The sequence below is a fragment of the Linepithema humile genome, chromosome 2 (assembly GCF_040581485.1).
Source record: "Linepithema humile isolate Giens D197 chromosome 2, Lhum_UNIL_v1.0, whole genome shotgun sequence".
Lineage (NCBI taxonomy): Eukaryota > Metazoa > Arthropoda > Insecta > Hymenoptera > Formicidae > Linepithema > Linepithema humile.
In genome coordinates, this window is record NC_090129.1 from 4,847,403 (window position 1) to 4,870,074 (window position 22,672).

Consider the following 22,672-nt stretch of genomic DNA (forward strand, 5'->3'; position numbering starts at 1 on the left):
AATTTAAAAATTATAACAATAATTAAATATTGCAAAATAATGAATAAAATAATCACAAAATTTCTTTAGTAAATTTAATTTGATGAAGTTCTATAAAAGTCACAATATTTCTTGCAAACTTAATGTTACGAAATTTCTATTTAACAAAATAATCGCGAAATAAGAATTATATAAATTGAAAACTAGAAAAAACTGAAAATACGACGTCTATTAATGGATCCGAAAGAATTATAATTTCTGTAAAATTCATTAATTTAATAGTTTTGCGAATCTATTTTTATAGAATTTGGAATTTTTCTATTCGATTATATATATACATATAATTTATATATATTGCTATTCTTTATATATTACATCTTTATTTTGTGTTCCATTCAGCAAGTAAAAAGCGCAGATAAAACAAATAAAATCTTACTTTTTCATTAAAGATATTAAACTCAAAATTAATAAAAGCATCTTAAAACATTTTTGTTTACTCATTAATTAATCGTATATATATTAAAGCTGTTTCATGTAATAAGTATATTTCTTGAAAATAAGAAACTTTACCTATTTTTTCCCCAAAAAATATACTCAACAGAAAAGACGAGCCGCCAGTAGCCATTTTGTGCATTCTTTCTAAGATTCATGCAAATTTTGCAGTATCATGATGACGTCACGCGTGTAATGACTATCTTCGGAGAACACCCTCATGAAATAATTACCTGCAAATTATGTACTTTTAGATATTTGATTCACTAATCAAATTGCACATATATACAACATAACTATATTATAGCAGATTTTATTCTGACAAGCTAAATTTTTAGTATATTACATCTGAAAAATACATTGCTCAATATCATCGGAATTTGCACTTACCAGAACGGTGCCGATTTTAACCCACAATCAATATGAGTTACGATCAATGAAATGTCGTTAATTGCGAACATTCTCGGTCAAAATAACATGTGTCTGATAATCGTCTATTGCTTTAATCGACATGTCTGACGAAATTAACACTTATTATGTACTTTTAACGGACAAAATACTTAAATAAAAATAATTGCGGAGCGATCGTACTCTGCATTATGAACTGTGCGGCGTGCAACTGTCATAACGGCTAGAAAAATAGCGCGAATTACAAAAATGGCTGAAATATAATTAGTAAAATTAGATAGTTCTACACATCATTCTTTTTCAACAAGTTATGATAGTTCAAGATACCGTCAAAATATGCTTTTTATTTTAAGTAAATAAACATTTTCTTTTAAATCCGTCTAGATACCTTTCTCTCTCTCTTTCTCTTTTTCTCCCATCTCTTTCTCTCTCATAGAATATATATATTTGCATTTGAATTTATAATAAACGCAAACAGCGTAAATATAACTTGAATATAAATATCTGAAACAATATAATAAAAAAATTAATTTTCTAGCCACATTATACGATTAATAATAATTAATCATAATTTTATAGATCAGCCATTTCATGAAATCAATTTAGCATAAACCACAAATAAATAATAAACAAGATAACAATTAGTAATTTACATGCCAATTAAAAAGATTACAGATTAGTAATTTACATGCCAATTAAAAAATTAATTAATTTAGAAGCTTCTTTTTATCAAAGATCTGATTATAAGGATAATAAACATTTTAAAAAGTTCTTTTAAAATAAATATTTGATTGTATTTATTACACTTTTATAGAAAAAATTATACATTAAGAATATTATAACATTGTTTTTCTTTTAATTTCCAGTATTCAATAATAATAGTTTTAACTATTAATTTTTATTATATAAACATCACACAAAAGTCCTTCAATAAGTTTGTGTTTAAAATCATTGGCAAGTCGTTTTATTCTAATTTTTCAGAATAAACTTAACATAAACTTAGATAAACATTTTTATTTTGCATACTAGGTAAACATATACCATTATTACATTAGATATTATATAATAATGTAATGATAATGTATTATCAGAATAAAAAGCGCATAAAAGCTATATTTATATATATAGAAAAAAATTAGTAACATATATACAAAATGTCTCTGAAATAAATCGTTGAATCTTCTGGATCTATAATAATATGGCCTTTTTTCTCAAAATAAATACCAAATTTTAACAATACATTTCAGAGAATTAAAAAAAAACATAAAAAAAGCAAAATATTTGTCAAATATTAAAATAAAAAGTTTATCTCTTACAAAGGAACAAAAATAAACATAAATAAAAGCACTTAATTTGTTTGATTAATGATAGTTCATCATTATCGTATTTCTCTTCCACAATTCTTGTATTTCTCCTCATATTTTTTCAGAAGTTACTTTGTTCTTTAATATTAAAATTTCGTTTATTATTTTTTATAATTCTTTGTTGAAATTTAATGCATTTTTTATCTTTCTTCTAACATTTTTAATCCCAAATCAAAATTTTATTTAATATGTAAATTTTGTGTCAGAATTAACTAGAGAATATAAAGACTTACTATGTATGCAATCTTAATTTGGTACAAAATTTGTAATACATAAGAAATACGATAATGAGACACGTTACTATACAATAAACTATAAACAAAATAAAACTATATTATGAAAAAAATACATTTCTAAATATAACTAAATAACAAAAAATATTTAAAAAAACAATCAACATAAAATGTTGTATTTATATCAAAATATAAAATTAGTCACAACATATAACTGTTGCATAAATCTTAAATTAAAAACATTTTAACAGTTAATATGTGAAGCTTTGCGCATATCTGTGATGTTCAAATGCAATTTTTGCAATTTACAAATTGCAATATAATTTCAAAGATTACATTAGAAAACAGATAATGTTGACCAAATGCATACTAATCGTCATGAAGAAGTAAATGTTTTTGATAAGCACGAAATCTAACATATGATTTTGAACATCTGTTACAAGTATAGAATTTCTGGTCTGGATTGCATGATAAATGATGTACTTTCCTCAAATGTTGATCAAATGATGATTTGTGCCTGTAAACATGTTTATAACACATTTACATTTTATCAAACAACAAACAAACTTTTATTATTTATCTGTATTCTTACTTGTATATTTTATCGCAGATATGACACTTGAAATCTTCTTTATAGAAGTCACAACGAGTAAAATGTTTCCTAAACTGATGTTTTTTGTTAAATAGTCTTCTGCACTGAGTACACTGAATTACACATAAATCTGAAAAAAAAAAAACGAAAAAATTATTTAATTATGAAAAAAAAACATTTTATATCATAAAAACTAAATATTATAGTATATTGCTATTTTTTATTTTTCCTTTTATTTACCTTTCTTATTTTCTTTCTCAAATTTTGATTTGAAAATAGACTCATCAGTCGAATTAGTAGTTTCAGCAAATACTTCATCTTGAGAAATTACTTTGTCTTCTTTCACTAAGATGTTTTCTAAATTTATATGGTCCGCTTCATCAAGAATTTTCGCATTTTCGGCAGATTTTGAAGATTGTATTGGCTCATTAAAGGCTTTAATAGGTTCTGGAGAATATGATTTTACACAAATATCTTGTATTTTGTTAATATAACGAGTTTGTGAATTTTGTGTATTACTTTGTTCTACTGATGGCACATTTGTATTGCTTTCAATTAGCTCTATTACATTATTGCTGTCAATACACGCAGTTTCCTTTGTGATATTTGTTTCTTCAACCTCTTCACAGCAAAAATTCTTTTTGTCAAATTCTTTTAACCAATTGTCATCAAGTATATTGTCACCAATTTGATAATCATAAATAAAAGGATCATATATATAAGATGTGGAAAATTCTGTATCTGTGTCACTATTTGTAGAAGTTGAAACTGGATCTTCGCAAAATATGATATCTTTGTCACAAGAGGTACAATTTACACAAGTGCAAGTATACAATACTTTAGAGTCAAATAAAAAATCTGATGCAATGTCCCTATTTATCAATTCTTCTTTAAAATCCTCTTTTGCCCTTAAGATTTTAAAGTTTGTAACATCTTCTTGGAAAAGTTCAGGCTGTAATGTACAAAATTCTGTTGACTTGCTAGGAATAACAGAATTGCAATTTATATCGTATTTTTCAAAATTGCAAATCTCATCACAATAAGAAGTATTATACAACTCATTTGATTGTATTTCAACGTTATTTAAATTATTTATATATTTTGCAGTATCAGATCCATTAGTAGACTCAGTAAGTACATTGCTGGAAAAAGTGGCATTTTGCACGACTGTATCTTTTATATTTATATCTGAAGAAATGGTTAATCCAGTATCAAAATCTAGTTTTTCAAATGATTTTTCCATGCTGCTATCAGACTTGCAAATTGTTGTTTCTTTTGACTTTTTATTAAACAAATTTCTTTTACGTTTATTATGTTTCAATTTCCTTTTTGAAACATTTTTTTTGTAACTTTGTAAAACATGTGACGTATTTAACTCATCAAATTCTTGCAATATATTTTTATTATCTTTGTTAATCCAATCAGGCACGTCATATTGTGTATCTATTGGATTATGTACTTGTTTCCTTTGATGATATAATTTTGGTGACGCAATTTTATAATTGGTTATAATTTCCTTCTCCGATTCATTGCTGGATAATGTTGTATTTAGCACAGAAATATTTATATCTTCTGTACTGGATGTAAAAGAAATATCAGATTTGTCTGACGTAAGTGTTTTAGTTCTATACGTTTTTATGTTACTATTTCTTAAAATATTAGGCACATTTCGTATAAGTTGTGTGCTGTGCAATGTAGTTTGATTTGTAATAATTTCTTTCTTGGATACACTTGTATTGTCCGCAAAAATAGTTTCAATAGATTCTGCAGAAGGCAAATGTAGTTTAATATCCTTCATACTTTTCCTAGTATCACAATTCTGTGTCCCCATATTTTGTTTTGATGCGCATAAACCTTTAACTAAGAAACAAAATAATATTATTAATGCAATGTTTACAATAAACGTTTACCTACTTTAATTACGTCATATCACAAATATAAAATATGAAATTATGCAAATGTAACTGCAAAATTATTTACTACCGATATATTGACATATCCACGATTACATTTATAGCTACATAATTAAAATAAGAGATAAGAGTCTCTAATTGACATTTAAACAATTTCCATAAATTTTTTAGTTCTGTTTAAGTAAATTTAATAATTTAATATCTAGTCTAAATTGTAACACAATATAAAAAACAGGCACATTTCATATATTTAATCGTGAATTAAAGAGCTAAAAGTCACAACAAAATGCACGTATTGATATATAAATGTCTTTATTAAATTGTTCAAACATTTCGGTCTGGCATCAGACCATTCTCAGTGAATTTAACAATATTAAAACAGATTAAGCGCTATAATAAAAACATTAGTATAACTCGCAGACAATTCGCATTCTTTCTGATGTTATAAGTACAAATGTGTCAATATTAAAAATAAACGTAAACAGTATTTTATTAAAATAAATGAGTTTTTGACATGATTTCCCAAGCGGCAAGTCATGTCAAAGAGTCATTATCACCTCTTTTATTGTTAAAAACAGCTATATCGACACGTACATCTTGTATGTAGACCTATTGTTTAATGACAATATCGCTTATCATTAGCATAGCACAATATCATGCAACAATTACGCAACGACACATAACTACATCATCGTTAAAAAATTAAAAAATCTACTGTGACTATTAGCCACGGTTTTTCGTTTATATAAATCGTATGAAACCTCTTATTATTTATATTTAAGATAATATCGATCATCTAAGCGTAAATTGATGTTCACAACATATTAAAACATTATCTTATAAATAATTAATAAAAATAATACATACAATTTAAAAAACATTTATTTAAACATAATTATTTTTGAAAATTTAAGCACTTGGTTTAATAAATTTTTAAATCAACATTAACCATAAGCCTTTAATGCTTTGTATAAACTCTTATTTTCAATAAGTGCACAACCAGCACTTAAACACTTAAAGCAAATGTAACTATTATTTATATTATTATTTAATCATTATTTGCTTTTACAATCAGGAAAACATTTTAAGAAAAAATAAAAAGTTAATGAAATCGAAAACCATCATATTTGCAAAAATCAGACTTTTCTAAAATTGTAAAACAATTTCTTAATTAAAAATTTATTATAATAGTGTAATAAAACTCTGAGTTATCAACAAAGAAACTTGTCAATTATACTTATAATGTTCAAAAGTAACAAAAGATAAAATAAGAACACTATTTTTCATCATTTCAAATGCATACACAGTAATAAATGACTTCATACATATGCTGATAGCACAAACAACAATAATTAGATGTGAAATAAGAATGCGAGAATACGTACCTCTTATTTTAAAACAAAAATTTCACTCAACTAATAATTTTTACAGATGTAATTAAATGTTATCATCAAATTCACTTTGACACAATTGTCTTAGAAGATTCGTAATTGTTTCTCATAATTACATATGAATTACTTATAACAATCTAACACATATAAAGGAATTACTTATATTGTAATAATTCGTGAATTACTTATATTGTAATAATTCGTTAGCCATATTACAGAGAGATGTGAACTCATTGTTCGTGCATGCACGACTAAACGACAACTCAAGCGAAAAACCATGCTTCTTAGCCGATATACAAAAAAAGTAACCTGAGAAGTCCTTGAGAGAGATAACCATATAAAGAATGAATATCTTACCGGCACCGGCGCCGACCATTGTAAACAATACGGCCCGTAATACAGTGGATAGGTGGCCCTCTTTCTAAACACTGTTATTATCGTCCTGACTCATGCTGCGTCAAAGCAATATATTATGCGCTTTCAATGGCACTCAAATGTATATGGATCCTCTCAAACACATGTGTGGAAAGACCGATGAAATTAGGTTCTAAAAATTGCGTCCTTATGTGTGAAGTATAGCGCATTAGATCAGGGATTCTCAAATTTTTTTGCTTCATGTCATGTCATGTCATGTTTACATCATGTCACATTATGTCGTGTTTTCATATTTTACAATTATTCATGCTCTCTAATGATTTACAAAATTAATATATTTAATTTGTAATAATTACTTTTTTAAATTAGTTTCTAAGCGTTAATTATTTATTTTCCATCAAATGCTTGTTTCTCTCGTTTTGAGAACCACTACATGGTGTTGATTAATTCCTAACAAAAGAATCAATTTCTTCCTAAATTATAATAATTTATAGTGTAAATAGATAAAAATATTTAATTAATAAAATATTAATTATAAAATATTGGTTAAACTATAAAAAAACGATTTATATAATTTTATTAATAAATTTAAATTTTAATGTTAGACAAAAATAATCCATGTAAGTTAATTTTCATAAAAAACATAGTAATTGTCATAAAAAATATGTTGCTATATTTATAATATTCAAAATAAATATAATTAAATTATATAAACTTTAATCACAAATTTGAAAGTGCTTCCTAATTTTACAAAACCAATCATTATTTATATATATTTTTTATTTGATTTATATTTATATTTTATTTATATTACATTATATTTATATTTTATATTTATATTATTTATAGTCTTTTAATGATATAACTTATATATTTATATACATACATGGTTGCTGAATAGGTAAATAAATTTCTCACATATGGTTTAGAAAAATTAATATTTTATTTATTTAGGAAAATTAGTTGTAAATGAGATGTAACATGGTAATAAAATATTTTATTAAATCAATGACATTGGTATAGCAGTTTTGAAAATAATACATGTACAAATGGTGAATTCATGTATGTATGTGCTATAACATATAAAATTAGTAAAATTATTAATCTGATAATATTTATTATACATTCATTTGTATCAATCTTATAATTACCTAATGTAGGTAGAATTACCAATCATCATTATCACTACCAATATCATCATTTCTCAAACTTGAAAATAAAACATCTTTTACTTTAGGACGAGGATCATCCTTAATCTTTGTTGATATTGCTTCTGCTTGTCCCAGCATCCATTCTAATTCTATATAACAAAGCAAATTATACAATTATTTGCTTGTATGTTGTCTTCTACATATTTTCAAGTCAAATATATCACCTGCTTCGGATAATTTCATGCCACGGAATTCAAGTGGTCCAATGATTTGTTTCGCCATATTTCCATTATGATAAATAAATATTGTAGGAAGGTTGCTGTCAGGCCAGTTGGGAATACAAGTGGTAGAGATGCTCTTCAAAAATTTTGTGACAGGAAATTTTCTTGCTAAATTGGCAAGATGCTGATTGATTAGAGTACAAAGTGGGATGCTGAAAACATATTCAATTAATATATATAGTCTCACTATATAAAATATTTATCATTAAAATTCACTCTGTTGTTATACCCAGATTTATAAAGATGTAGAACAACCCAAACATCTTCTCCAGCATTATTTACTTCTCGAACATAATCCTCTGCAGATATCTCTCGCACTTCTCCATATTTTGATTTGTTTGCCAGCTCTTTCATCTCTGCTATTCTCTTTTGTCGATATTCCTCTAGAACTCGTTCATCCTCTTCATCTTCCAATTCGTCTAATTCATCCAAAGTTTTCTCTTCTAGATTGTTAAGAGCTATAATAAGATAACGATGAATAAAAACTTTGTTACAAATATGGATAAAAACTTTACTTAAAAAGCAGCATATAACTAGAGAGTAAGACACATAGTTACCACGTCCAGTTTTCTCATCTATAGTATTTTCTAAAAGATTGACTATTTGATCTTCTGTAACTTCTTGTTCCTTCTTTTTCTCAGGTATAATACCTTTCTTTCTGAGAATATCATTCCATTCAGTATCTTCATTTGGATCTTGCTAAAATTGGAAAAAAATTTTAAATTATTTACTAAAACACATGTTAAATTATTAAAATACAAAATTTCTAAATAAAAGTGGATTTTCCTGTCTACACTGTTGTATTACCATATAAGGAATCATGCATGACTAACCTCTGCCTAACCTCTTATTTCATAAAATTCTTTTTATTAATACTTACCATTTCGAAAAACCAATATTAAATATTCTATAAATTTTCTCAAAACTGATTCTATTTTATATTCCTTATGTACACCAAATTACTTTTAAAATCCTATGTGGAGATAATATCTACATGGAGAAATCAACAAAAATAGTCTATTCCTTGTTATGAGGAAACGGGTTTGCTTTTATCTGCACTTTATGTTACGCTTTCTGTACTTAAACTGAAATAGATATATAATCGTGCGTTGAGAAAGAGAAAGAACACATGGAAAAAGTGCAAAAATGAGCAGTTCGGTATACGTGTTTAGTATTTTCATTTGATTATTAAATAATTACTTATTATTTTAGTCATTATAATTATCATTGTATTATAGATTTTATTGCAATTATAAAGATATAACTCAAGTATTATCTTACTTGATGTATGTCATCAAACACTACAAGAAATTATAAAATAATTTTGTTTATTGTATTCATCGTACAATTGCACACGCATAAAAATATTAAATTTGAATACAGAGGCTGATTATGTATATCTATTATTATATATTGTAATTTAATTAAAAATATTTTAAATAACATAAGATAAAGTAGTTATTTTCAGTCAATCTGCTAAAATATTACATTATAAAAATGTCTATCTATTTTCTTGACTTGCTTCATTTGATTGCTGATTCTTTGTTTCAACGGGAAGCGCAAGTGTAGCAATTGCAGCGCATAATGCGGTTGTTGCATAAATGGCCATAGCTCCCGTGATGGACCATTGTAAAAATACTTGTGCTATGTACGGAGTGACCATAGCACCGATTCGTGCCATTGCACTGCAAGCGCTTACACCTATGCTTCGTAAATGCGTGGGATACACTTCCGGTGTGTACACATACGCAGCTTGAAATACACCGGCGATTAAACCTCTTGCTAGAAAAATGGCGATAGTCAACGATGCTCTACTTAATAAACATGTTCTGCCCAAGAAACAAATTACAATAGCGAACATCACTAACTGGCACGCCATTGTCTTTCGTCTGCCTATTTTCTCGATCGCAAAAACGGTAGAGAAAATACCGGGGAACTCTGCTAACGTTGTCCAAAGTAGATCAATGTAGTCACTACGTCGTAATCGACAATCAAGCTGACATGTACCCTCATTCTTGTTGGCATCCCATGTACCACACTGTTCCGAGGATGTATGAAAAAGTTCAGTAGTCATTAATACCACTCCGTAATAACAAAACGCTGTACTCATCCTAAAAATATTGATGTAATAAATAATACACATATTATTTAAATACATTATTTTCGCAAAAATTAGAAAAATATTAAAATAAATATTATAGTTACCATACAAGCCAAAGCAAAGTAGATGTTTTGCACATTTCTTTACTTAGAACATCTTTGAGACAACCATGATGACCTTGATAAAATCGATCCATAACTAATCTTCCTAGAGGTAATGATTTTTTATTTTCTTTAGCTACGCGTTCTAATGTCGAAATTGCACGATCCATTCTTCCAGTTGTCATATCAAATATTGTAGATTCTGGAAGCCACTGCAAAGAAAATATTATTTAATATAATCAACGTCTAACAAATTTTTTAGAAATTTATTAAATTTCTTTATTTTAAGTTATAAATATGACAAAATAATCCAAACTTATTACAAACCGGTGTTATTACAGCAAATATAAATAGTGGAATGGATGATAATATAAGAAGCCATTTCCATCCAAAATTGGGCATTACGATCAACGCAATTGCCACCTCAAAGCAAGCTCCAAGTGCCCAAAAACACTGGCAACACAAATATATTTTTTAAATGGTATATATTAAATTAATGAAAAAAAACTTTTCATTTTCTAGAGTGTTATCCTGATAGAACACTATTTCTTTTCCCGGTATTCACCAGTACCGATCATTCGCTTATACTAAATATGTTATAATGACGGAAATTATTTTATTGATTAATAAATTTGTTAGTAATAAATTAAGAAATTGTTGTTTTACTCATAACGCTAGAAAACAAAAAGACTTTTTCACCAACCTAATATTTAATTGATAATTTTAATCAATATATTTATAATATATAAGCTTACATCCAGTAGAATAACGCATCTTGCTCGTTGTTTTGCTGGCAGAAACTCTGCATATAATGTTACCCTGAAAAAAAAACACATATATGATAATAATAAAGTGTAAAGCAAACAAGTCATTTGTTATTAAGAAACTTACCAAATACTTACGATTGTGGCACACAACCAATAGCAAATCCTACAACTCCTCTAAGTAACAGCATCCACAAAAAGTTTGGTGCAAATGAACTTAAAAATGCATAATAAGACAATAATACTGCACACAAAGTTAAAGCTTGTTTACGACCATATCTTTCACTCAAGTTATTCCAGAAAGTGGAGCTTAGCATCATACCAAGAAAGACTACCTAAAAATTTGATTTATGCAATAATTAATTCTAATTGTTTAGATATTTTAAAAAATTGATAAATTCAAAAATTACTGTTGTAGTCAATGCTTGCTGATATCTAGAAATGCCCCAGTCGCAATGTAAAGATGGACTTAGGATACTCAATATTGTAATCTCCATACTATCCACCATCCAACATAAACCAGTAAATAAAGATAATTTCACTTGAAATTTTCCAAAGCCTAAGGCATTGATAGCTTGTACAACAGTGAATGTATCTGTCAAAAAAATTTCAATTTTATATCACAAAGTAATTCTTACATTTTTTAATATTACTTTATTAGTTTTTTAAAATTCTTTATATACATATTGAATACATATATATGTATATATACACACACATTTAATATATATATATATATATATATATATATATATATATATACATATAAAAAAAAATTTTCCTTAAATGTCAATTGAGAAAAAGTTTATTTTATTAATACATAAAATTATTAAGTGTACAAACCTAACTCCTTGTACACATGCATTTCTAACATATACTGTTGTTAACAGAGACATAATATTGCAAGTTTGCAATTAACACAACTTAAGATAGCCATTAGTAAAACCAGTTGTCCCAGTGTTATGTTGTCATGCTTCATTAAATATTTACAGTTCTTCTTTCATGTTAAAATTAGGTAAACCCTTCTGTACAATTAGAAAATAGTAAATGATTAAATATTGTAATTTATGTTACATACTTTCATATATATTGTTTAAATGTGTTACATAGATTATTATTTAATATAACATACCATCCGGTATAACCACAACAGAAGATAGTTCCATTGATCGTTCAGTACCATTTTCAAAGCTCATGTGCAAATTTGATGTGCTCTGAGCAGAAACATTTAAGTCAGCACCATGTAATTCCTCTAATTGATGATATGGTTCGTTAGATTTCTTATCTGGATTCGACATTGTTATGCCATCAATGTAAACAGTATAAATACGTTATTAGATATCGATTTATTTTTCATTTATTAATCATGAAACCATTTGATAAACACGACGAATCAAAATCTGCTTTCTGAAGAAATGTCTATTAACATTATGTAGGCTGCCAAATTTTGCATACAGCTCACGTCATTGCACATAACTGTCAAACATTTTATAGGTTAAGGTTAAGGTTAACCGAAGACCATCCAAATCCGAACTGATTTTGATGACCTCATGCGGGGAAAATAAGAAACTCTGGATAACGAGCACGATCTCTCGCGATCTTTATGCTCATATCAAACTATACATTAAAAATTAATAGCGTTTTCGAGTAAACGGGGTTTGAACGACCCAAGATTGGTTAATGACGTCATTGCAACCTCTCCACCAATGAAAGACTTGCATTTATAGTAAAATAGTGATTGATCAACCCTAGATCGTTCAAACCCCGTTTATTCGAAAACGCTATAAAGATTTAAATTTGACCAATCAGAACAAAGAACTTTTAGCTCCTTTGATTTCAATTGGTCAAATTTGAATCTTTAATATTCAATCTTCAAAGCAAAGACTGCTCATAGCGTTTGCAGTCGTAACGTTTGCATCGAAAATTTAGAAAAAAAAGAAGCTTTGATGAGCGTGTTTTCTCTCTTACATATAAGGAGAGAGTGATAATACAAAAGAAAGAAGAGAAGTAGCAGAGAGAAGACTGAGGGTGCCGTCACATACAGCCTGTAATCCATAATCCGCACCAAAAGTCCGCAAAAGTTACTAGGTATTCCGTTCGTAACGTTACGTGTATTTTTATCTCCTTGTGTCCCATGAAGCCGTAATTCCATGAAATTTCCGTATAAATAAAATTAGAAAAAGCATTATTAGTAATAACTAATAACTTGTAGTAACTTTTACGGAAATTTTATGGAATTACGGCTCTATGGCCGGTATTCATAGTCCGTTCTTATATTCAAGATCGTCTTAAGCACGAACTTATATTCGCTCTCTTCGTCAGACACAATCTATGTTTGACGAAGAGAGCGAATATAAGTCCGTGCTTAAGACGATTTTGAATATAAGAAGGGACTATGAATACCGCCCTATGGGACACAAGAAGATAAAAACACACGTAACGTTACGGACGAAATACCTAGTAACTTTTGCGGACTTTCGGTGCGGATTACGGATTACGGGTTCTATGTGACGCCGGCCTCAGTCTTCTCTCTGGTAAAAGCGTCGTACGAAAAACGGCAGCGTGGTCCCTCAGGTTTTTCTCTCTTAGCGTTTTCGAATAAACGGGGTTTGAACGATCTAGGGTTGATCAATCACTATTTTACTATAAATGCAAGTCTTTCATTGGTGGAGAGGTTGCAATGACGTCATTAACCAATCTTGGGTCGTTCAAATCCTGTATAATCGAAAACGCTATCTGATAGTAGGCATGCTCCTTTCCATAGTTTTTCCTCAGTTTCCACTCTTGCTGTAATAGCTTTATTCATGCTCGTTTGATCACGTGACATTGACAAATGTGAGCAAGAAAACTTCAATGCAGAAGCAATCAGCTGATTGAGAAGCAGCTATAAATTTGCAAATTCAGATTAACATTGAAGCATTTAACTTAGTTCAACTGTATTTGCTGTATGTGTTTTTGTTGACAGTAGTGCATCTGAACAAGACTGTTATCCATAAACTTTCGACTTATCGCAAAGAGGGATTCATTGAGCGATGTAAAGAGCATATAAGTAATTGAAATTGATATCATTATTAATAAACTCTTTAGATATGTATTTCCAGTTTTATAAATAAGTCAATGCTTAAATCTTCCTTTTGATATACTTAAGCATTGACTTAAGCATTGATTTTTTTGTAAGATTGGACTATAAATGCAGGTTTAATCTATTTATAAAAAAAATTATGTCGCGACGACACGGACCTAGAGGAAAGTCACATTTCTTCACACGACATAGTAGAGAAGGTAAAATTAATGCTAAACAAATCTTGCTAAAAAAAATTTATATATTTAAAAATTTTTTAATATTATATTTAAAATATTTTTTAGAACAACAAAGTCAATCATCTGAATCTGGACATGGAGGTGCTTATTCACGAAGACCTCCTGGACTTAAGGGCAAAGAAATAGGATTGTATTACAGAAACAAAAATAGAGAGAAAGCACAAAAGAAAAATACACAGGTTCTCAAATTATTGCCTCAAGTGGAGCACAGAATAAAAAGCATTTTGAATGATTCAAAGATCTTTTACAATGTACTACCCGATAAAAGATCTAGTTTTGAACATAGCAACAATTATGATTATATTTCTGATTCTCAATTTAAAAGAAAATTTTTAGAAATTATACATGGTGATATAGAACATAATCTTGCCAAAGCTATGATTATGGAATCAAAATTGCAAAAAAACAGCGAGATGGACAGAACATTATTAAATGAATATAAAGAAAAACAAACTCAACATGATTATTTAAATATGTTAAAATTTCGGATGAAGTTACCCACATATCATAAAAAATTAGAGATATTAAAACTTATAGAAGATAACCAAGTTATTGTTATCAGCGGAGAAACTGGTAAATACAAAAATTGTTTTCTAACATAGAAATATAGAATATAGAATATAGAATATTTTTTGTGATTTTCATGATATATAGAAAAAAATTGAAAAAATTTTGTCTTATAACATGCATTGTATTTATGAATTAATATAATAATGATTAAAAATTTTAGGTTGTGGCAAAACCACACAAGTTGCACAATTTATACTAGATGATCAGTTGGAAGCTGGAAATGGTAGCATTACGCAAATAATTTGCACGCAACCTCGAAGAATTTCTGCCATTTCTGTTGCCGAACGTGTAGCTGCAGAAAGAGCAGAAAGACTTGGAAAATCCGTTGGCTATCAAATACGGCTTGAAAAGTATCTTTATATGAAAAATCTATGCTACATATTTTGTATAAAAATAGAAGATTTCTAAATTATTTTACTTTTTCTACTTATAGGATTCCATCACGAGAGCAAGGAAGCATACTGTTTTGTACTACTGGTATATTATTACAAATTATGAAAACTGATCCAGCGCTAAAAAGTTTTTCCCATGTAATATTAGATGAAATTCATGAACGCACGATAGAAAGTGATTTCATCATTACATTATTAAAACAAATTCTTCCGAAAGTAAGTTTAAGTGTCTTTATGTTATTATTAAAATTTTAATATAAAAATTAATATAAACTTGTATTTGAAACTTCTTTGATTATTGTATATTGTTTTATTGTTATTGCTTATTATTATTTTTTAGTAATGGTTTATTATACAAATTAAAAGACAGTTTAGAAAAATAATTGAAAAATATTCTATATAATATTATACTCTATAATATAGTCTATTAAATATTGTACTCTATAAATTCTATAGAGCTAATATATATATAAGATGGAAGGATAATAATTAAGAGATTTACTTTACAGAGACCAGATTTAAAAGTCATCTTAATGAGTGCAACATTAAATTCTGAAAGTTTTTCAAAATATTATGACAAATGTCCAATGATACATATACCAGGAATCACCTATCCAGTACAAGAATTTTATTTAGAAGATATTTTATCATTTACAGGGTAAGTAATAATAAAACGTTATTTAACAACAAAATGAATACATATGCACATACAAATTGATACAAATTTAAGATATAATTATTTATTAATTAAATTAATTTTAGAACTTTGAGAATTTCGCAGTATATAGCATTTTTTTAATTCATAGATTTAAATTTCCTGAGCCACCACCCGAGCCCACTGGTTACAGAAAACATTTAAAAAGATACAAAGAACAACAACATAAACATGAAACGTTTTTAGATTTTATACTACCGTATGTTAGACAACTTAGAACTGAGGTATGCATAAACCATATATATCTTATACTATTTGAAATAATTTATGTATATAAAATATCAAAGCGTGATTATATATAATATTATGATAAAATAATTTTATTTATATATATTAACATATTTTACATAATCATACAGATGAAATACGCAAAACACGTTATTGATCAATTACGCAATCCGAATAGTGAAAATCTTTCATTGGAACTCATAGAAAAATTAGTTAGATATATATGTAATACAAAAGGTCCAGGAGCTATTCTTATTTTTCTACCTGGTATAATGGATATATCAAAACTAAATAGAATGTTGTTAGAATCTGGATGTTACCCAAGCTGTAAGTATTTATAATGCAATGTTATATTAAATACAAATAGCATAAAAATAACATGAACATAACTTTGTATTCATAATGTAACAATTTTTCTGTTTCTATAGATAAATACATCATTTATCCTCTTCATTCACGCATGCCTACAGTTGATCAGAAACTTATATTTAAAGAACCACCTCATGGAGTTCGTAAAATCATTATTGCTACTTCAATTGCTGAGACGTCAATAACTATAGAAGATGTAGTATATGTAATAAACTGTGGAAAAACAAAACTTACAAGATTCGACGTAAATAAAAATCTTCAGACCTTAGAACCTGAATGGGTATCTTTAGCGAATGCTAAACAAAGACGCGGTCGAGCCGGCAGGTGTGCTATTTTATATTCTATTATAAATTTAAATTAGTCATAAAAAGATACATTTTATCAAATTTTTATATCGATAAATAATAAACATGTATTATGTATTTTACAGAGTTAAGAGTGGAGAATGTTATCATTTATATTCAAAAGCTCGAGAAATGACGTTTGATCAGTATCAATTGCCAGAAATATTAAGAACACGCTTGGAACAGATAATTTTGCAAATAAAAATTTTGCAATTAGGAAAAGTAAAAAAGTTCCTAGTTAATATTATGGATCCGCCAGATATGAAAACCATTGATCTGTCTCTCGATTTACTTCGAACACTTAACGCTCTCGACAAAGATGAACATTTGACTCCTTTAGGTTATCATTTAGCACATTTACCGCTTGATCCTAGAACAGGTAATTTTATTATTACTGTTATTACATAGTTTTGTAATTATCTTGTAATCTAATGGACATTGTTTTATTAGGCAAAATGATTCTTTGGGCTTCACTGTTCTCTTGTGCCGAGCCAGTATTTGCTATTGCAGCTAGTCTCACATTTAAAGATGCTTTCTACTGTCCATTGGGGAAAGAGGAAGAAGCTAATAGAAAGAAATTAGAACTCGGTATGGGACAGTATAGTGATCATATTGTTCTTGCGGAAGCTTTACGAAGATTTGAAAATGCACATCGAAGAGGAAACGCTGGCCAATTTTGTCGAGAGTATTTCCTGTCTTTTAATACACTGAAGCTTCTCTCTGAAATGAAGACTCAATTTGCACAATATTTATGCGAAATGAAATTTCTGGACAGCGAAAATCCGAGTGATAGAAATGCTAACAGAAATTCGAATAATATAGCGTTAATAAAAGCTATTGTCTGTGCGGGATTATATCCTAACATTGCTGTTGTAAGGTACAAGTATTGATTTGCATAAACTCGAATTATTTAATTGAATTATTTAGAGCAATCTATAATTTGCGTTTTTTGTATACTAATTCTAATTGATTGTAACTGTTTTCTAAACCATTTTTTTCAGACGATCTACTAAACAAGGAGTGATTTGTTGGACGCCGGAAGATGGTTGTGTACGTACACATCCGTCGAGTATAAATAACAAAGTTGAAAAATTTCCCAACCGATATTTGACATATTTCACAAAACAACGTTCGACCGCCATATACTTACACGATACTACATGTATAAGTGTACCAATTTTGTTATTTGCTGGACCGACTATATCTACAAGTACATTCTCCTTTATTATGAATGCTATTTATCAACATATTTATTATACATATAATATTATCAATTTTTCAGGAAGAGAAAAAGGGAAATGTGTAATTAATAATATCAACTTCTCTGAAAATATTATTTGTGAACCAGAAACTGTAGAAGTGATACAGGTATGTAATTTATTAAATGCGTATTAGAAAAAGAAAACTTCTGAAACATTTTTTTGTAATATAGGAACTCCAATATGCTCTGAATACTTTATTGGAATATAAGATTACACATCCGGCAACAGTATCTTGGTCAACATTTGAAGGCAACTTATTAAAGTAAATTATATTTATATAATTATTTTTCTTGCGGTGATAACGATTGTTGTGATAAATTTATATACTTTTGTTATGTTACAGCGCAATCATTGAATTAGTATCACAAAAAGATGAAGAAATGGGTTTTAATGATGTTATTGGCAATGAAGATAACAATATTGATGAAGAGTTTACTGATGATAATTTCGATTGATATTTATTGTATTCATTAATTTATTATGGATGTCAATAAGTATGCAGTTGCTTCAATATTGTCCAGAAATATACATCGTTAAAAAATTTACATCATCCTAGAACAACTTCTAATCGCCTTTTAAGCATTTTTTCTTTTTTATCAAGTAAGTGTATATTGTTTATTATCAAAAAATGACCTAAATTTTAAGTTTCTCTATAACGGATATTCAACATTACAATGATATCAATAATTTAGTGTTAGATTGATAACTAAGTTGAAAGTAATTGGTCTAAATTATTATCTTATCCTGGCCTCGATCATAACAACTGTGATTCAATCTATCGAACTTATAAAAGATAGGAAATATTCGTAACGTGATAAAACGTTTTGTTTATTTTTAATTGTACACAATATTCTTAGAGTAATATATTTAAAAGGCGTATCAGTTATTCAGAGCACTTAATACGTGAAAAAATCACAGCTATTTTATTAAAAATTAGAAAATTACTTTAAATTTATAATTTTTTTAAAATTTAAATAGAGCAAAATAGATTTTGAAAGTTTCCTAAAAAAATTCGTATGAATATATGTTATAATTTACACTTAAAAATAACTGGAATCAAGCCAATGCACGCTTTATCTTTGGTTCGATAAGAGACGGAAAATGTTTGAGCTTGTAGGTCTTGAAAAGTACAAATACCGATTGAATATTGGTCTTATACGCATAAATAATAATAATCTAGAATATTATAGCAATACGTTTGAATAATCCAAATAGTTAAATAACAAATAGCAGCTGGTTTTTTTTATTGTTTGTCTATTTGTATACATAAAGTGATAATTTAGACTAGATCAAATCACAACGAGGATTGCTTAGAGAAGAAGCTGACAACAATGTAACATAACGTGCGCGATTCTTAGCACAATCGTAGTGCAGCGGGACGCGATCTTTTGACCCGTCCATACTTCTCGCGATCGTCAATAAAATACTATATCCAGTTTCTCCCTCTGCTTTGTGCTGCTTTGTCATTCATGGACGTAAAACGTATTCCAGCCATTTCTCGGGATATTGCTTCCATAAAAACTGTAAATGAGTGAAAGGATACATTCTTGGTCATACGACATTTTAAATGTATAATAATCTATATAAGCAATTAACATCTCTTAATGTAATGCAATAATTCAACGTATACTGAAATAATTTTATAATGCTAAATATTGTATATCATTTTTCATATGTATGGTGCTGCGGATTATATTACCGCAGCTGACTTTATAATCTCAATAAATTGTTTTTTTTTTTTTTTTTTTTTTTTTTTTTTTTTTTGTGAAAAAAATTAATTTTTTTATTGCTTTCTTCTAAATTATTTCATTAATATGATTAAAAACATTGAATAGTTACAATTTCTTTTTGCACTTTGTACTTTACTTCCGTACCCGCGGAAAGTGCGAGTGTTCCTAGAATCAATCTAGATACTTTTTAATATATAGGTTGTGCACAAAGTGAATTTTGGGGTCACTTTTCATGCTTTTCGATTTTCCCATAAATTTGCGATACGTAGTAAAAACGAGCCTGAGGACTGGGGTCTGGCACGAGCTGATAGCCGCGAGAGTGGCAAAAGGAGCGAGAGAAAAAGCGGCTGCGCGACAAAAGGGGCGGTGGGGAGAAGGAATCGCGGATACGTGCAGGCCGATACATGGAGTGCGGCGTGTAAGCGTCTGAATTCAGTCTACATCCGACCGTCGCGCGCGTCGCGTCGCGAGAAGTCGTACGGTCGAGCTTACCATGGGATCGGAACAAGAACGTAAAGGATGATATCGGTGAGACGGCGGCTTACGTATAATACAACTGGACGTGAATTGCGGTCTTATCGCGGACTTAACGGGAGCGCTTTGTAAGAAGGGTATAAGAAATTTGCGACAGCGTTTATCATCGGATTAGAAGTGTATAGAACGATCTTCGGAAAGTTGAGGTACCGGTCTGAACATCGTCTCGTATGAAAGTTGCAAATAAGAATTGCAACTTGTAGGAATAAAGAATAGGGGAATTGAGTAAAATATCGAACGGCGCGCATTGGAGTTATAAAAATAATGAGAATACCGGCGACGAGAAGGTGTAACAAAGAATAAAATCAGGCAACACGCAGGTCGAATGCCGAGATAGAATTTCGTATCGGTTTCTGTATGCAGTCTCGCGAAGGAATAAATAATTCGCCGATGACAAGCGGTATATTATAACTCCACCCGAGAGGCTAATATGCCAATGACCAATGATCGGAGCTCGGGGATGTTTATGAAAGAGGTGACGGAGCGGAGAGTGAAGGAAGATAGCAGACTGGACGCGGACAACTCGCAGCGACAAATTCACGCTCTTGCGACAGGTGCAAGTTATTACGGCGCTGCCTCTTCTATCTCGCACAGTGATAATAACGTTTAGGATTGTCATTATTGTCAACCAAATGCGTGCCATCGTTCAGAAAAGTCTTCTCTCCCGTATCGTCGTTTAAGAGACATTTACGCTCGCCCTATCAAAGTTTACTGTTCGCGAAATCACGCTCCAAAGACCGAAAGTAAAACCACGAAGAAAGAAGAAAGGTGAGGATATACGCCTTTTAAACGACCGGCCGAGCTGATTTATCGTTGCTTGTTTCGTTCCAGGGCATTCGAGAACGGAGTGAAGTTGTCGCGAAGAGAGCGAACGCAGAGTACATCTCAACGGGTCGACGAGACGAGACGAGACGAGCAGAGCAGCGCGCCTCCCGACAAGCCTGCTCTCGTTTCTTCCGACGGGAAAAATTGCATCGGAAAATCGAATCGGCACGCGGGCGTGTGTGTCTGTGTCGCTGCGCGCGAGAGCCCGTGTCGGTGAGAGCGGGTCAGTGAACGATTGCGCGCCGTCGCCGTCGCGAGAGCAACGAGGAGGGAGGCTATCTCTCCGTTTCTTTCTCTTCTCTCGCTCGCTCTCTCGTACTTCGACGTACGTATATGCACGTGCGAAAGCGAGGAGAAACGTGAAACGCGCGCGTGCGCCGGCTTCTCGAGTGTACTCGGCGCCCCGACACACACTTATACGTATATAACCACCCGCACGCAGACAGGAACATCAAAGTACGTCGTATAGAGCTTCGCAGGTGCGTAAGTATACGCGGACACACGCGCGCGCGATAGAGAAGACAGCCGAAGAAGAGTAGAAGGAGGAGGAGGTGGAGTTGGAGGAAAAGGAGAAGCAGGAGGTGGAGGCGCACAAGAAGAAGAAGAAGAAGAAGAAGCCAGTGACACCGGGAGGGTCGGTTGTTCCTGGTGTATAAAGCGGCCACCGGGATACATCTATATATTTGTGTGCGTGAGCGCGCGAGGAACCGCCGCGTGTGTCGGGAGAGATCCGCGGATATAAGCGATATACGGTGCGCGCGAGGTTCTCTTTCTCTCTCCCTTTCGTTCTCTTCGTCTCCCTCGCGCCCCGAGCAGGAGAAAGAAAAAAAGGGAAAACAAAAGTTCGGGCGAAAAGAAATGCGGGTTCGTTGACTGCGCGCCGCCGCCGCGCGATGGCCGTATGCTTGTGCCCGGTGCTGCTGGTGCATAGTGTGCGCGTGACAGAAGCGACGACGACGAGGACAACGGTCAAGACGCCACCGACGGTGATCGCGACGCCGGCAACGACCACGACGACGACAACGACCACGACGACGACGACGACGACGACGACAGAGGAGGTGCCGCCGGCTGCTGCGCGTTGGCCGCTCGACGAAAGCAACGTCGAGAAACAGTGAGTCTACGCACGCTCCGCTCCGGGATTCAACCTCTCGCATCACCACCCGGCATCGGCGGGCGGCAACTGTGCGGGGCCAACGGCCGCCGGTAAATCCGTCGACGAGGTTCACGAGGTACG

At 30.5% G+C, this 22,672-nt stretch overlaps 5 protein-coding genes across 12 annotated transcripts in view; 2 read left to right on the forward strand and 3 right to left on the reverse strand.

The window, feature by feature from the left end:
- Nucleotides 1-568: 568 nt before the first annotated feature.
- LOC105674016 (uncharacterized) lies at nucleotides 569-7,586 on the reverse strand. 4 transcript variants are annotated; one of them, XM_067349389.1, is made up of 7 exons: nucleotides 6,730-7,586; nucleotides 6,367-6,509; nucleotides 3,309-4,928; nucleotides 3,069-3,198; nucleotides 1,268-2,993; nucleotides 862-1,132; nucleotides 569-704 (listed from the first exon to the last, which is right to left on the reverse strand). In XM_067349389.1, the coding sequence occupies exons 3-5, from the start codon at nucleotides 4,897-4,899 to the stop codon at nucleotides 2,846-2,848; spliced, it is 1,869 nt and encodes a 622-aa protein (XP_067205490.1). In that variant the 5' UTR covers nucleotides 4,900-4,928; nucleotides 6,367-6,509; nucleotides 6,730-7,586; the 3' UTR covers nucleotides 569-704; nucleotides 862-1,132; nucleotides 1,268-2,845. The 4 variants fall into 4 exon arrangements, with proteins under 4 accessions (XP_067205490.1, XP_067205489.1, XP_012225471.1 ...); XM_067349388.1 differs by lacking the exon at nucleotides 6,367-6,509 and having other exon boundaries at nucleotides 862-1,102; XM_012370048.2 differs by lacking the exon at nucleotides 6,367-6,509.
- Nucleotides 7,587-7,724: 138 nt separating this feature from the next.
- On the reverse strand, nucleotides 7,725-9,250 carry viaf (viral IAP-associated factor). 2 transcript variants are annotated; one of them, XM_012370034.2, is made up of 6 exons: nucleotides 9,060-9,250; nucleotides 8,737-8,878; nucleotides 8,409-8,637; nucleotides 8,123-8,331; nucleotides 7,899-8,047; nucleotides 7,725-7,820 (listed from the first exon to the last, which is right to left on the reverse strand). In XM_012370034.2, the coding sequence occupies exons 1-5, from the start codon at nucleotides 9,060-9,062 to the stop codon at nucleotides 7,914-7,916; spliced, it is 717 nt and encodes a 238-aa protein (XP_012225457.1). In that variant the 5' UTR covers nucleotides 9,063-9,250; the 3' UTR covers nucleotides 7,725-7,820; nucleotides 7,899-7,913. The 2 variants fall into 2 exon arrangements, with proteins under 2 accessions (XP_012225457.1, XP_012225456.1); XM_012370033.2 differs by having other exon boundaries at nucleotides 7,725-8,047.
- Nucleotides 9,251-9,490: 240 nt separating this feature from the next.
- Nucleotides 9,491-12,835, reverse strand: LOC105674002 (synaptic vesicle 2-related protein). 2 transcript variants are annotated; one of them, XM_012370032.2, is made up of 8 exons: nucleotides 12,278-12,420; nucleotides 11,989-12,170; nucleotides 11,556-11,740; nucleotides 11,284-11,480; nucleotides 11,137-11,200; nucleotides 10,709-10,834; nucleotides 10,385-10,593; nucleotides 9,491-10,290 (listed from the first exon to the last, which is right to left on the reverse strand). In XM_012370032.2, exons 2-8 carry the CDS (start codon nucleotides 12,017-12,019, stop codon nucleotides 9,681-9,683), a joined length of 1,422 nt encoding a protein of 473 aa, XP_012225455.1. In that variant the 5' UTR covers nucleotides 12,020-12,170; nucleotides 12,278-12,420; the 3' UTR covers nucleotides 9,491-9,680. The 2 variants fall into 2 exon arrangements, with proteins under 2 accessions (XP_012225455.1, XP_012225454.1); XM_012370031.2 differs by lacking the exon at nucleotides 11,989-12,170 and having other exon boundaries at nucleotides 12,278-12,835.
- Nucleotides 12,836-13,926: 1,091 nt separating this feature from the next.
- Rhau (RHAU helicase) lies at nucleotides 13,927-18,891 on the forward strand. 3 transcript variants are annotated; one of them, XM_067349380.1, is made up of 15 exons: nucleotides 13,927-14,194; nucleotides 14,324-14,427; nucleotides 14,512-15,039; nucleotides 15,197-15,386; nucleotides 15,470-15,644; nucleotides 15,938-16,086; nucleotides 16,235-16,367; nucleotides 16,503-16,698; nucleotides 16,800-17,064; nucleotides 17,171-17,463; nucleotides 17,535-17,961; nucleotides 18,086-18,294; nucleotides 18,367-18,452; nucleotides 18,517-18,608; nucleotides 18,690-18,891. In XM_067349380.1, the coding sequence occupies exons 2-15, from the start codon at nucleotides 14,367-14,369 to the stop codon at nucleotides 18,799-18,801; spliced, it is 2,916 nt and encodes a 971-aa protein (XP_067205481.1). In that variant the 5' UTR covers nucleotides 13,927-14,194; nucleotides 14,324-14,366; the 3' UTR covers nucleotides 18,802-18,891. The 3 variants fall into 3 exon arrangements, with proteins under 3 accessions (XP_067205481.1, XP_012225359.2, XP_067205480.1); XM_012369936.2 differs by having other exon boundaries at nucleotides 14,342-14,427; XM_067349379.1 differs by having other exon boundaries at nucleotides 13,927-14,179; nucleotides 14,342-14,427.
- Nucleotides 18,892-19,327: 436 nt separating this feature from the next.
- The window catches only part of E23 (Early gene at 23), a 122,628-nt gene continuing 119,283 nt past the window's right edge, over nucleotides 19,328-22,672 (forward strand). The window contains exon 1 of the mRNA XM_012369937.2: nucleotides 19,328-22,667. The gene's annotated coding sequence lies outside the window, so the exon portion shown is untranslated. The remainder of the gene's footprint in view (nucleotides 22,668-22,672) is intronic.